This window comes from Vulpes lagopus, chromosome 2 (assembly GCF_018345385.1).
Source record: "Vulpes lagopus strain Blue_001 chromosome 2, ASM1834538v1, whole genome shotgun sequence".
In the NCBI taxonomy this organism is placed as follows: domain Eukaryota; kingdom Metazoa; phylum Chordata; class Mammalia; order Carnivora; family Canidae; genus Vulpes; species Vulpes lagopus.
The window spans coordinates 158,187,267-158,201,852 of NC_054825.1; the positions used below are offsets into that span (position 1 = coordinate 158,187,267).

The following is a 14,586-nucleotide window of genomic DNA, read 5'->3' on the forward strand; positions in this document are numbered from 1 at the left end:
GACACCTCCCCCCGACTCTAGGAAGGCTTCTAGGAAGTAAGACGTGCCCACAGGCCTTCTTGGCTTTCTTTGTCCGGGCCACGTCTCCCCCTCCAGCGGAGGGCCACGGTCGTGAGGTGCTTCAGAAGCAGGTGGCACACAGGTCTGACAGCTGCCAAGGGCCCCGTAATGGAAGGGCTTGGTTTCAAGGAGTCCAGGGTGCTGTCACTACTGGAGGGAGCTTTATTGCTGCCCACAGGCATATCTTCTGCAGAATCGAATTTATTTCCTTTCCCAGAATTCCATGGGTGGCAGGGTCACCTTTTCCTCTACGAATGGCCTCTGCTTCCTAGGAAGTTCTGGTCTTTCCAGACACCTGCGCCCAATGGCTTCAGTAGGGCATGCTCACAGTGGCCTCAGGTTTCTAGCCAATCACTGGCTGGGGCTGAGGTTCCCTGATTGCAATCTCCCAGCTGGGTTAAAAATTTGGGTTTGAGGGCAGCCGGGATGGCTCAGCGGTTTAGCACCGCCTTCGGTCCAAGGCGTGATCCTGGAGTCCCACATCAGGCTCCCTGCATGGAGCCTGCTTCTCCCTCTGCCTGTGTCTCTGCCTCTGTGTGTGTGTCTCTCATGAATAAATAAAATCTTAAAAAAAAAAAAATCTGGGTTCAAGTCCAAAGTATGATACAGGTTATTGGCCAGCCTGCAGTCCACTAACCCTGGCAAGAGGTCCATCCACAATGCACCAGCCTCCAGCCAGGGGGTAGAACCACATGCAAAATGAGACTGCAAAGGCATGGGGTGGGGCCCTTGGCATGACCAGTATCCTAAGGCACACAAGATGGCCTAGCACTCTCATTGCACCACTGGTCCTTGAGAACAAGGTTCCTCAATCCAGCCTCAAATGTCATTGAAGCTAAACGCTGCTGCAGGAGGGCTGTTTTGTGCATTGCTCAGATATTTAGGAGACTCCTTGGCCTCCACCACTGGAGTGGGCAGCTCCACCATCACCACCATCACCCCAATGTCTCCTGACACCACCACGTGTCCCAGGGAGGGAGAGAAGTGCAAGTCCACCCTCCTTTGAGAGTCCCGGCTCAAGGAGCACCCGGCGCCCCCCCTTAAGTTCTCTCCATGACACTCGCCTTCCCAACACTAATGCTCCACACTTGACCACTCATTGACAAAGTCCTGAAGCAGAAAGGATTTATCCTGCATGGGAGTTTGGAGGAGATAAAAGAGCCTGACCATCACGCTGGCCAGAGGGTCCTGGGATTTCCCCTTCCTCTGTCCTGACTCCAAGAGAAGAGCCGGCGGCTAGAACCATTCAGCAACCGATGTCCAGCTGAGGTTTCACTACTCGAAGCGCTGCCAGTCTCCTGTGGGTCATCTTATTCAGCTCCATTCCAAATAACCTTAGGACACAGAGCAGGACACATTATGTTCCAGGCCACAGCTGTGGCATTCAAATCTCTCGGCTTCCTACCTTGTTAGCACAATTTCCTTATCTAGTACTTCATCTGAAACCAAATCCTCTTGGGAAGCAGGTTTGACTTCCAGCTGAGCACCAACATGGTAAGTCCCTGACCTGTGCTGACTTCTCTGATTTGGAGGATACCGAGGAGCCAAGACGTTGGATAATGTGCAGAAACATCACAAAACTAATAAGGGACAGAATTCAAAATTTTTTAAAGCTTTTATTTATTATTTATTCATAGACATAGAGAGAGAGAGAGAGAGGCAGAGACACAGACAGAGGGAGAAGCAGGCTCCATGCAGGGAGCCCGACGCGGGACTTGATCCCAGGTCTCCAGGATCCTGCCCTGGGCCAAAGGCAGGCGCTAAACCGCGGAGCCACCCAGGGATCTCCCAGAATTCAAATTTGAGGCCTAACAGTCATTCCAGATTCTAAGCCACAAGGGCCTCATTTGACAGGTTAGGAAATGGGTCCTCAGTGATAGACATCGGCCAGGACAGGGATACCTGGCTGGCTCCAGTTGAGCATCTGCCATCGGCTCAGGGTATGATCCTGGGGTCTTAGAATGGAGTCCCGCATCAGGCTCCCCCAGGGAGCCTGCTTCTCCCTCTGCCTAAGTCTCTGTCTCTCTGTGTGTGTCTCTCATGAATAAATAAATAAAATCTAAGGGGATCCCTGGGTGGCGCAGCGCTTTGGCACCTGCCTTTGGCCCAGGGCGCGATCCTGAAGACCCGGGATCGAATCCCACGTCAGGCTCCTGGTGCATGGAGCCTGCTTCTCCCTCTGCCTATGTCTCTGCCTCTCTCTCTCTCTCTGTATGACTCTCATAAATAAACAATAAAAAAAATTAAAAAATAAAATAAAAATAAAATAAAATCTAAAAAAAAAAAAAAAAAGAAAGAAAGAAATTGGCTAGGACATAAAGACCTCAGCGTTCCCCACTAATTGCACACATTACCGCACGAAGGAAATGTTTCCACGTTTTCTAGCTTTATTTGTTCACCGAACCACGGGTATTGATTACTGACCCTCACCCCCACCTCCAAGTCCTATGCCCTGCCTCCTTCAGACCCAGAAACCGGTCTCTCACCAGAGGACTTGAAGTTTGCTGCCGGGATGACTCAGTCCTTTGCAGAGCAGCCTGACGCCTGCATTCCCCAGGGCATTGTTGGTCAGATAAAGCTCCCTCAGGGTCTGGCTCACCCCGAGGGCAGACGAAAGATCCTCACAAGCTTTGGCAGTGAGGCCACAGCTATCCAGCCTGTGGAAGACAAGGAGTGGTTGGAGCAACATAAGGAGCTGCCTCTTCAGAGGGATTTGGGGTGATGTTTTTACAGGACCAATTTAAGAGGAAGCAGAGTAGAACCTGACCGGTCCCGGATAAGGCCAATGTGGTGAACGAAAATACTTAAGACAGGTATTTGGGGATCCCTGGGTGGCTCAGCGGTTTAGCGCCTGCCTTTGGCCCAGGGTGCGATCCTGGAGTCCCGGGATCGAGTCCCACTTCGGGCTCCCGGCATGGAGCCTGCTTCTCCCTCCTCCTGTGTCTCTGCCAATCTCTCTCTCTCTCTCTCTCTCGAATAAATAATTTTTTTTAAAAAAAAGAATATTATATTTAAAAAAAAAAAAAAAGGACAGGTATTTAAGGATGCTTACCTATCCAGAGCTGCATCTCTCTATAGGATACCCACTGATTTTGCAATCAAGCATCCACTTCCCTTTCTGGTAATTCTATCCCAATTTCTCATTCATACCCCAGTCTCAGCCTACCTGCAGCTCACACCATCCTTAAACTAATATTCCAGACCTGAGCTGGTTGGTTTTGATGTCTCCAGTTACCATGAATGGCTTCAACTGGACATAGGCCCACCCAAAACCAGTGAGTCAGAACCATTCTGGATTCCTGGAGTTCTTTTTTCAGAACTTAGATCCAAAAGTCCTTTGTAGAGCTGCAGGTGTTTTGCCACCAAGCAGGATCAAGGCTACACTTATTTGATAAAGGAGCCAACACAGCAACAAGTACGGAAGATAATAGAGATCAAGACTCAACACCTAGGGATGCCTGAGTGGCTCAGCGGTTGAGCGCCTGCCTTCAGCTCAGGGTGTGATCCTAGTCCTGGGATCGAGTCCCACATTGAGCTCCCTGTGAGGAACCTGCTTCTCCCTCTGCCTATGTCTCTGCCTCTCTCTCTGTGTCTCTCATGAATAAATAAAATCTTTAAAAAAAAAAGACTCTAAACACCTAGATCAAGCCATGCCTGAAGTCAATCCAGTTACACAAGTCAATAACCACCCTCATTTTTTTAAGGAGCCAGTGTGAATTAGGCTGTCACCTGCCCAAACAGTATGCTGACTGATTCTCTCTGATTTCTAATCGGCCTCCCATTGTGTTTCTTTCCTGCATTCTGTGCTGTTTGTTCCAGTAAGAACAGATAGCATTTACTGAGGGCCAAGGCATGCTGAGCACCTTGCTAAGGGCTTTGTTTACTTCATCATTTATCCCTCACAGCAAGCATCTGAAAGAAATACCATCACAGCTGGGATGTTAAGTAGAAATATATATATATATATATATTTTTTTTTAAAGTAGAAATATATATTTTTTTAAAGTAGAAATATTTTAATCCTAGTTTTCCTGAGCCTGTGCGGCAAGAGATGCCAGCTTCCAAGATGAGGTATAAGACGGAAGCTCCGGGACTTGCAGAGGAAGAGAAAAAAAAAAAAACAGTTTGGTGACGAGGAACCACCCAGAGATGCAGAAGGGTCAGGAGAAGAAGATTAGGGTGAGACCTGTGGGGGGGGGGGGGGCGCGTGTACAAGGAGGTAGACCGAGATTCCACTTCAGGAGAGTGGGCAATGGGAACAGCTCCCGGGGGGAGGGGGAGCTGGTAAGAACGTGCCTATGGGGGAATCCCTGGGTGGCTCAGCGGTTTGGCGCCTGCCTTTGGCTCAGGGCACGATCCTGGAGCCCCGGGATCGAGTCCCACGTCGGGCTCCCGGCATTGAGCCTGCTTCTCCCTCCCTCTGCCTCTCTCTCTCTATGTCTATCATAAATAAATAAATCTTAAAAAAAAAAAAAAAAAGAACGTGCACATGAGGGACACCTGGGTGGCTCAGTGGTTGAGCATCTGCCTTTGGCTCAGGTTGTGATCCCAGGGTTCTGGGATCGAGTCCCGCATCAGGCTCCCTGCAAGGAACCTGCTTTTCCCTCTGCCTATGTCTCTGCCTCTCTCTGTGTGTCTCTCATGAATAAATACATAAAATAAAATAATAATAATAATTTAAAAAAAAACGTGCATACGATCCCCATGACAAAGGTGACCTCTGGATGCCTGCCAGATGGGACCCTAGCAGCACCAATACAGGGAAAGTGCCATCCCTGAGCTCCTGCCTTGATGCCCACCTACCTAGCACCCCAGATAATTGAGAGACTCAGAAACCGCGACAATAGAAACAGACCGTCCCTCAGGGTGAATGGCCAGGCTGATCCTGGGGAGTAAGGAGGAGGAGGAAGGGACAATTCACATTTGACTGGAATTCACACTGGAGCAGATTGAGTTTTTATTCCATAAAGGTCACCGAAAAGCCACAAATCTGTGCAAGTAAATGGCAGCAGAAAAGGCGAGTTTTACAGGAAATGATTATAGGCAATGAGCAAAGGGGAAAGGGAGGCATTTTATGTTTGCATCCCACAAAGAACATGAGGGGTTTGCATCTTTTCTTTCTACGTCGGGGTTCCCGGTGTCTTCCGGAGCGGTGCAGGGATGGCCTTTCGATGAAAAGAACGTATGGACAAGACTGCGCCCCCACCCGAAGCCCGCCAACACCACCACCCTCATGCCACCAGTCCCGATGCCCAGGGCTCACCACAGTTTCTGGAGTCTGCAGGTGGGGTGACGCAGCCCCTCGCAGAGCGGCCACACGCCTGCATCCCCCAGGTCATTGAAGCTCAGGTCCAGCTCCTGGAGGCAGGGATTGACCTGCAGCACTGTGCAGAGACCCTTGCAGGCTGCCGAGCTGAGCCTGCAAATGCCCAACCTGGAAGACACGAGGCCCAGAGCCCAGAGACTCAGCCTGCAGCCTGCAGCCCTCCCCGAGAAGCGGCTCCCATGCCAGGCACCCCCCAGGCATAAAAAAGGGAGAAGACAGGAGCAGGCAGGTGGGAGGGCAGAGGGAAGAAGGAAAGAAGAGAGTGGGCGGCAGGAAGATCATATAGAAAGGGTAATATCTGGCATGGGTTGGAATTGGACAGGTGCCAGCAGATTAGCTTCCTGAGGCTGCTGTAACAAGGACCTGTGCCTGCAGGCTGGCGGCTCTCATGGTGGAAATTAACCGTCTCGGGGGACTGGGGGCTGGGGGCTGGGAGCCTGGTTCATTCAGGAGCCCTGAGCACCTGCTCCTGCCTCCCCTGGCTTCTGGGGTCTGCTGGTAATCTCGGGTGTTCCCTGCCCTGTAGAAGCATCGCCCGGATCTGTGTGTGTGTGTGTGTGTGTGTGTCTGTGTCTGTGTCTGTGTCCAAATTTCCCTTCTTCATAAGGACTCCACACAAAAGACCAGCCCTGCTCCAGCCTGCCCTCACCTGAACTAATTTTATCTGCAATGACCCTGCAACAGGGTCACAACACAGCTCTGACTTGTGTCCCTCCCCAACTTCTTTTTTTTTTTTTTTAAGATTTTTAATTTATTTATTCATGAGAGAGAGAGAGCAGCAGAGGGAGAAGCAGGCTCCATGCAGGAAGCCCGATGTGGGACTCGATCCTGGGACTCCAGGATCACGCCCTGAGCCAAAAGCAGGTGCTCAACCGCTGAGCCACCGGCATCCCCACCTCCCCAACTTCTATACTGAAGCCCTAACCCCTGCTTCAGAATACGGCTGCATTGGGAGATGAGGCTTTACAAGGCATGATTAAATTAAAACACTGCCCAACTTGCGATTCCTGGGTGGCTCAGCAGTTGAGTGTCTGCCTTTGGCTCAGGGTATGATCCCAGGGTCCTGGGATCGAGTCCCACATTGGACTCCCTGCAGGGAGCTTGCTTCTCCCTCTGCCTATATCTCTGTGTCTCTCATGAATAAATAAATAATTTTTTTAAACACACAGACACACACACACACTGTTCACCCTAACCCAATATGAGCTGTTGTCCATACAAGAGTAACTTTCGCCACACAGACAGACATGGGACATGTGTGCACACACAAGAAAGATGGTGAGGACAGTGATGAGGTGGCCATCTGCAAGCCAAACAGAGAGGTCTGACAACAAACCAACACTGCCAACATCTGATCCCCAACTTCCAGCCTCCAGAACTGGGAGAAAGTGCATTTCTACATGTGAGCCCTCAGTCTGCGGTATTTTGTTAAGGCAGCCCTAGCAGATGAAGACAGACTCATACAGACTTTACTTCCAAAGGGGGCCTGGAGGTTGGGACAGCAACATGGGGATTTTCTGAACATATGAACTCATAACAGCAAGCGATATACAAGGGTCTCATAGCCCTTTCTTTTTTATTTTACTTAAGTAATGTCTACACCCTTCATGGGGCTCCAACTCATGACCCTGAGATCAAGAGTCACATGCTCTCCTGATTGAGCCAGCCAGGCTCCTGGCAAAGGATTTCTTAGGCCTGTTACAAGAATATAAAATCAGGGCAGCCCTGGTGGCTCAGTGGTTTAGCACTGCCTTAAGCCCAGGGCCTGATCCTGGAGTCCTGGGATCGAGTCCCACATGGGGCTGTCTGCATGAAGCCTGCCTCTCTCTCCGTATCTCTCTTGAATAAATAAATTTTTAAAAGATTTTATTTATTTATTCATGAGAGACACACAGAGAGAGAGGCAGAGACACAGGCAGAGGGAGAAGCAGGTTCCATGCAGGGAGCCCGACTTGGGACTGGATCCCAGGTCTCCAGGATCACGCCCTGGGCCGAACGCGGCACTAAACCGCTGAGCCACCCGGGCTGCCCTAAATAAATTTTTTTTAAAAAAAGAATATAAAATCATTAAAACACATATGGGTTTGGCCTCAAAACATAAGGATTTCTGTTTGATGAAAGCATCCACAGACAATTTGACAGATTGATGACCTGCTGAGCAGACATTTGCAAGGTATGCAGTCAACAAAAGATAAATATCTGAAATAGGGAACATCTGGAAATCAAGATAAAACAAGGATACATAGCAAAGAAATAAATACATTATACAAATAGGCAATTCACAGATTGGGGAAACCAAAGAAGCTGATAAGCACATGAAGAGATACTCAACACTGAAATGCCGTTTAAGAACATCTTACACCCACCAGGCGTTTAAAGATAGAAAGTTGAATAACCACAAAGATTCAGGCAAAGTAGCTTTCCTAAATTGCGGGTGGAAGTGTAAACTGTGGATCTTTCCAGAGAGCTTTTCAGAACAGTCGGAGATAACCAAGCATGCAAATTCAGGCTGAGCGGATGACTCTTGCCCCTGGGTGGGATCCCAGTGGGGTTCCGAAAGGGACACAGACAAGCAAGAGCAGAGTGGAAGAGAGGGGCATGGCTCTATAGCATCTGGTGCGTGCACGTGATGGCACGCTCCAAGGAATGCATTAGGAGCATCGGGGGGCTCAGTCAGTTAAGTATCTGCCTTCAGCTCAGGTCAGGATCTGAGGGTCCTGGGATGGAGCTCCACATGGGGCTCTCTGCTCAGGGGGGAGCCTGCTTCTCCCTTTGCTTCTGCCCCTCCACACTCCTCGTTCTCTCTCTCTCTCTCTCTCTCACACACACACACAAATAAATAAAATCTTAAAAAAAAAAAAGAGAGAAATGCATTAGATATGTCTACACCAGAGTGAGCACATCCTGAATGTATAAAGGTAAGTGGATTGGAGTGGGGAGAGGGGAAGAGTTGCGGGACACTGTCGAGATATATTGTTATGTAAAACAGAGACAGGAGTGCCTGCAGATGAGCTTTGGGGTGCCAATGAAGGAGAAAAATTAAAGGAGAGGCACGGTGGGTCCTCAGTGATCTTGCAGTACAGGATGCAGTGGACAGCAGACTGTGAAGAAACAGGACACCTCTGTGAACCTAACAAAAACAATAGAAGCCACACTATTCACAATGTCTTAAAAGGAGAAAAAAGAAAGAGAAAAGAGAAAAAGACCAAAAAACCTTTCAGCATGAACAACGTGAGATAGTACATGAGGCTTTCGTAGGACAGACAGACTCTCCTTTGGGACAACAGAGAAAAATGATTTTCTGAAAACTGATAGCCTTCTGTGTTTTCTTTTTGTTCCTTGATTTATTCACACATTTACTCATTTAAAAATATGTTAGCGGGATCCCTGGGTGGCGCAGCGGTTTAGCGCCTGCCTTTGGCCCAGGGCGCGATCCTGGAGATCCGGGATCGAATCCCACGTCGGGCTCTCGGTGCATGGAGCCTGCTTCTCCCTCTGCCTGTGTCTCTGCCTCTCTCTCTCTCTCTGTGACTATCATAAATAAAAAAAAATAAATTTAAAAAAATATGTTAGCTGTACTGGAATTAAAACAAAAAACTTAATAAAAAAAAAAAAACATATGTATTTCTAAACACCCCTGAGTCAGGTCTTATACTGGCCATCGGAGTACAGAGCTAACACAGCTTCTGCACTTTTGGAAGATCACACATATGCACACAAATGACAAGTTTTGATAAGTGATGCCGAGAAGCACAAGGTCAAATTAAATCCCTAAACTAGGAATATAGACCTGATTTAGGGGTTAGAGTAGGCATGCACGGGGAAGAAGCATTTGTTTTGAGTCTTTTTAAAAAATTTTATTTATTCATGAGAGACACACACAGAGAGGCAGAGATATAGGCAGAGGCAGAAACAGACTCCTTGTGGGGAGCCCGATGTGGGACTTGATCCAGGTACCCCAGGATCACACTCTGAGCCTAAGGCAGACCTCAACCACTGAGCCACCCACGCATCACAGTCTTACCGATAAAACAGATATCATCCAAATAAAAGGGGATTTAGCATAGCAGAGAGGCAGGCAACCCAGGAAAAAACTGCTTGTGCAAAGGCCCTGTAGCAGAAAAATCTTTGCGGCAGATGTATGTAGCTAGAGGTTAGGAGACCGAGAGGAGTGAACATGACCCCAGTGACCCCATGCAGAAGAGCAAGGATGGTGAGCAGAGTAAGACTCACCGGAGGGTCTGGAGTCTGCACTGGGGATGCCTGAGGCCTTCACATAGCAGCAGCACACCGGGGTCCCCCAGGTCATTGAGGCTCAGATCCAGCTCTATCAGGCTCTGGTTCACACCCAGGGTGGAGGCAAGGTCCTTGCAGGCAGCAGCAGTGAGATGGCAAATCTTCAACCTGCAAAAAATCCAATTCAACATATATTACAAGGGACACCTGGGTGGCTCAGCGATTGAGCATCTGCCTTCAGCCCAGGGGGTGATCCTGGAGTCCCGGGATCGAGTCCCACATTGGGCTCCCAGCATGGAGCCTCCTTCTCGCTCTACCTCTGTCTCTGCCTCTCTCTCTGCGTTTCTCATGAATAAATAAAATCTTCAAAAAAAGAATAATTTTAAAAAGCCCCCCCAAACCACAAGCGTTAGCAAGGACACAAAGAAATCAGAAACTTGGGATCCCTGGATGGCTCAGCAGTAAACTTCGGCCCGGGGCGTGATCCTGGAGTCCTGGGATTGAGTCCCACATCAGGCTCTCTGCATGGAGCCTGCTTCTCCCTCTGCCTGTGTCTCTGCCTCTCTCTCTCTCTCTCTCTCTCTCATGAATAAATAAATAAAATCTTAAAAAAAAAAAGAAATCAGAAACTTTATGCACTGTTGGTAACAACAAATAATGGTACAGTGGCTGTGGAAAACAATATGGCAGCTCCACAAAAAAACTTAAAATGACCACATGATCCATCCTTTTCACTTCTGGTTACATAGGCCAAAGACATACCTGTACCTTTATGTTTACAGAATTACTCAAAATAGCCAAAAGGTAGAAGCAACCCAAGTGTCCATTAGTGGAAGAGTTGAATGGATAAACAAACTTGATATATCCAGGCAGTGTAATGTTGTTCAGCCATAAAAAGGAAGGAATTTCTTTTCTTTTTCTTTAAGAGTTTATTTATTCATGAGAGACACAGAAAGAGAGAGAGAAAGGGAGAGACACAGGCAGAGGGAGAAGCAGGCTCCTTGCAGAGAGCCTGATATGGGACTCGATCTCAGGCCCCTGGGATCATAACCTGGGTCAAAGGCAGATGCTCAACCACTGAACCACCCAGGCGCCCTTTTTTTCTTTTTCTTTCTTTTTCTTTTTTTTTTTAAGACTGTATTTATTAAAAAAAAAAAAAAGACTGTATTTATTCATTCATTAGAGATATAGAGAGAGAGGCAGAGACATAGGTAGAAGGAGAAGCAGTCTCCATGTAGGGAGTCCAATGTGGGACTCAATCCCAGGACCCCAGGATCACGACCTGAGCTAAAGGCAGACACTCAACCACTGAGCCACCCAAGTGCCCGGGAGTCTGTTTACTGGACAGACTCAGTTTTGCAAGATAAATAAAAGTTCAGGAGGCAGATGGTGGTGATGGTTGCACAACAGTATAAATGTGCTTAATAATGTGGAACCATATCTTCAAAATTATAAGATGGTAGGGGCACCTGGTTGGCTCAGCTGGTAGAGTATGCAACTCCTGACCTCTGGGTCGTGAGTGCAGAGATTACTTTTTAAAAAGATGGTGGGCAGCCCCAGTGGCCCAGCGGTTTAGCGCCACCTTCAGCCCAGGGTGTGATCCTAGAGACCCAAGATCAAGTCCCCCCTTGGGCTCTCTGCATGGAGCCTGCTTCTCTCTCAGCCTGTCTCTCTCTCTGTGTCTGTCGTGAATAAAAAATAAAAATCTTAAAAAAAAAAGATGGTAAATTTTATGATATGTGTATTTTATTTTATTTTTAGCATGATGCATTTTCTTGGCTAAAATAATCAAGAAAATACAGAACATTCTTTCTGTGCTCCTTTTGTGTGATTCCCCCAACCTCTCTTTGATGTTACACCATAAATCAGTGGCAATGTGTTTGGGGTGCAGTTAGAAGCACCTTATAACTGATAGGAATATAGGGCAGGAAAACACTATTGCCCCTCAAAGATGTCCTCTGTTGACATTTAGCATAGTGTCTTCCTATATATAGAAAGGGAAGACAGAGACAGAGTCCTGATTTTACCACGTGGGTCCCTGGATTCAGCTGTGCTCAAAACCAGTATTTCCCTCTGGACTTCTTGGTTACAGAACCAACAAATTCACTTTTATCTTCAACCACAGAGATGGGGTGTCTGTCACTGGCAACCTCAGGAGTTTTTGTGAATGCTTTTATTTGGGGGGGTCTTTTTTTATTTTGGGGGGTCTTGATGGCACTTGTCACTGTTGTTACTATCCCCTGGGTATTTATTTATGCTTTATTGTGTCAAAATATATAAAATATGGGGCACCTGGCTAGCTTAGTCCATAGAGCTTGCGACTCTTGATTGGAATCTTAGGTTTGAGCCCCATGTTGAGTGAAAACTTACTTTAAAAAAGTATAGAGGGGGCAGCCAAGGTGGCTCAGCATTTAGCGCCACCTTCGGCCTAGGGTGTGGTTCCTGGAGACCCAGGATTGAGTCCCATGTCGGGCTCCCTCCATGGAACCTGCTTCTCCCTCTGCCTCTGTCTGTGCCTCTCTCTCTCTGTATCTCTCATGAATAAATAAATAAAATCTTAAAAAAAAAAAAGTATAGAGGGATGCCTGGGTGGCTCAGTGATTGAGCATTTGCCTTTGGCTCAGGGCATGATCCCGGGGTCCCACATCGGGGTCCCCACAGGAAGCCTGCTTCTCCCTCTGCCTGTGTCTCTGCCCCCTCTCTGTGTCTCTCATGAAGAAATAAATATAATTTTAACAAGTTAAAAAGTATGGATAGATAGGTATAGATAAATACAGACAAAAACATTTACCATCTCTACACTCAACCCAATGTGAGGCTCTAATTCACGTCTTCTGAGACCAAGAGTCACACGAGCTCTTCCAACTGAGCCAGCCCCCATTCTAGCCATTTCTAAGTGTACGACTCAGTGGCATTAAGTACATTTGCACTGCTGTGCAACCATCACCACTATCTATGTCTGGAACCTGGCATGGTCCCAAACACAAACTCTGTACAATTCTCCATTCCCTCCTGCCCCAGTCCCACAGCAACCACTGTTCTACTTTATATCTGGATTTCACTATTGTAGGGATCTCATATAAGTGGAATCATAACATCTTTGTCCTTTTATGACTGACTTTTCACTTTACATAATATCTTCCAGGTTCGGGCAGCCCAGGTGGCTCAGCGGTTTAGTGCTGCCTTCAGCCCAGGGCCTGATCCTGGAGTCCCAGGATCGAATCCCACGTCGGGCTCCCTGCATGGAGCCTGCTTCTCCCTCTGCCTGTGTCTCTGCTTCTCTTTGTCTCTCATGAATAAATAAATAAAATCTTAAAAAAAAAAGATACTGATCTGTTAAAAAAATATGTATCTTCCAGGTTCATCCACGTGTGGCATGATGTCAGAATTTCAAAATTTTTAAAAAGATTTATTTATTTATTTATGATAGAGAGAGAGAGAGAGAGAGGCAGAGACACAGGAAGAGGGAGAAGGAGGCTCCCTGCTGGGAGCCCGATGTGGGACTCCATCCCGGGACTCCAAGATCGAGCCCCAGGCCAAAGGCAGGCGCCAAACTGCTGAGCCACCCAGGGATCCCTCAAATTTTTTAAAAAATAGAATAATATCACCTAGTATGTATATGCCATATTTTGTTTACCCATGCACCTGCTGACGGACATTTGGGCTGTTTCCACCTTTGGGCTATCGTGAATAATGCTGCTACAAACATGGGTATACAGATGGTGTGTTTTTTATATCATCCCTCAATACGAGGAGACTTGCATTTTAAGTTGGTCCCATGAAGAACTCACCACAGGATCTGCAGTCTACAGACTGGGTGCCTCAGGCCTTGACATAAGAGCTTCAGACCCAAATCCTCCAGAGCATTTCCAGTCAGGTCCAGCTCCTCCAGATGTCGACTGGTGCTGAGCACGGAGGCAATCTCCTGGCAAGCCTCCGCTTCCAGCTGACACTTCCTCAACCTTGGGAGGAAAGAGACAGATGTTGAAGAGGGCGCCTCTTGCTGTCCTCTATCCTCCTGGCTCATCCCCTGGTCCCTTGAATCACCCAACACAAACCTACACGTGTCACTACAGCTCAGGCATTAAGAAGACTAAATCATTAAAAAAAAAAAAAAAAAAAAAGAAGAAGAAGAAGAAGACTTCATCATTTCCAGCAAGGAGTATCCCACTGAAGGAGACAGAGGGGTAAGCAAGTATCAGCCAGTGAAGGTGATGCCACTGAGGCAGGAGTGCACCATAGCTCAGGTGGGTTCTCTAGCGCTCAGGACCTGGGAATATCCATCTCTGCTGCTCACGAGCCCTGCACCCTCTAGCAAGTGGTCAGGAAGTCTGTTACGTGTGTCATGAGCTGCTCTGCCTCAGGTTCGCTGCCTCAAAAATAAGGGTAATAATCACACCTGCTTCCTAAGGTTGTTGCAAGGACTACATACTTTACCAAGGAGGCAGGGTGTAGAACCACACCGGGTACACAGTAGGTGCTCCTCTGCTGAGCTCCAGTTTATTAAAACCGTCATGGTGGAGGGGACACCTAGCTCAGGTTTGGCAAACCATGCACAGTCAGGGAAGACTCTGGGGAGTTTGAGATGGTTCTGGAAGGCTCAGTAGGAGTTCACTGGCAGGAACAGGATAAGGTGTGGCAGATGGTAGAAAACACATGTACTGGTCTCTGCACACCCTCCTTCCTGACACAGGGCTCCTGAAGCCCCTGCTGTTCCTAAGTGACCAGAGCGCTAGGAGCATCTCTCTGGTTGTTGTTGTTGTTGTTGTTCTTCTTCTTCTCCTCCTTTTTCTTTTTTTTTTTTTTAAGACTTCATTTATTTATTTGAGAGAGAGAGAGAGAGAGAGGCATGAGGCAGGAGGAGGGACAGAGAAAGAGGGAAAAGCAGGTTTCCCTGGAACAGGGAGCCTGACCCGGACTTGATCCCAGGACCCCAGGATCATGCAAAACCTGAGTCGAAGGCA

General features: G+C 47.9%; 1 protein-coding gene across 3 annotated transcripts in view; it reads right to left on the bottom strand.

Moving 5' to 3' along the window:
• Positions 1-204: 204 nt before the first annotated feature.
• The window catches only part of NLRP12 (NLR family pyrin domain containing 12), a 32,786-nt gene continuing 18,404 nt past the window's right edge, over positions 205-14,586 (bottom strand). Inside the window, exons 6-10 of one of the 3 annotated variants that reach the window (XM_041735113.1) lie at positions 13,414-13,584; positions 9,620-9,790; positions 5,327-5,494; positions 2,547-2,717; positions 205-1,394 (exon numbers count right to left, since the gene is read on the bottom strand). In XM_041735113.1, coding sequence (XP_041591047.1) covers positions 1,307-1,394; positions 2,547-2,717; positions 5,327-5,494; positions 9,620-9,790; positions 13,414-13,584 — 769 coding nt within the window. In that variant the 3' untranslated portion in view covers positions 205-1,306. Of the gene's footprint in view, positions 1,395-2,546; positions 2,718-5,323; positions 5,495-9,619; positions 9,791-13,413; positions 13,585-14,586 lie in introns of those variants that run through there. The other 2 variants (XM_041735105.1, XM_041735120.1) reach the window with 2 other exon arrangements.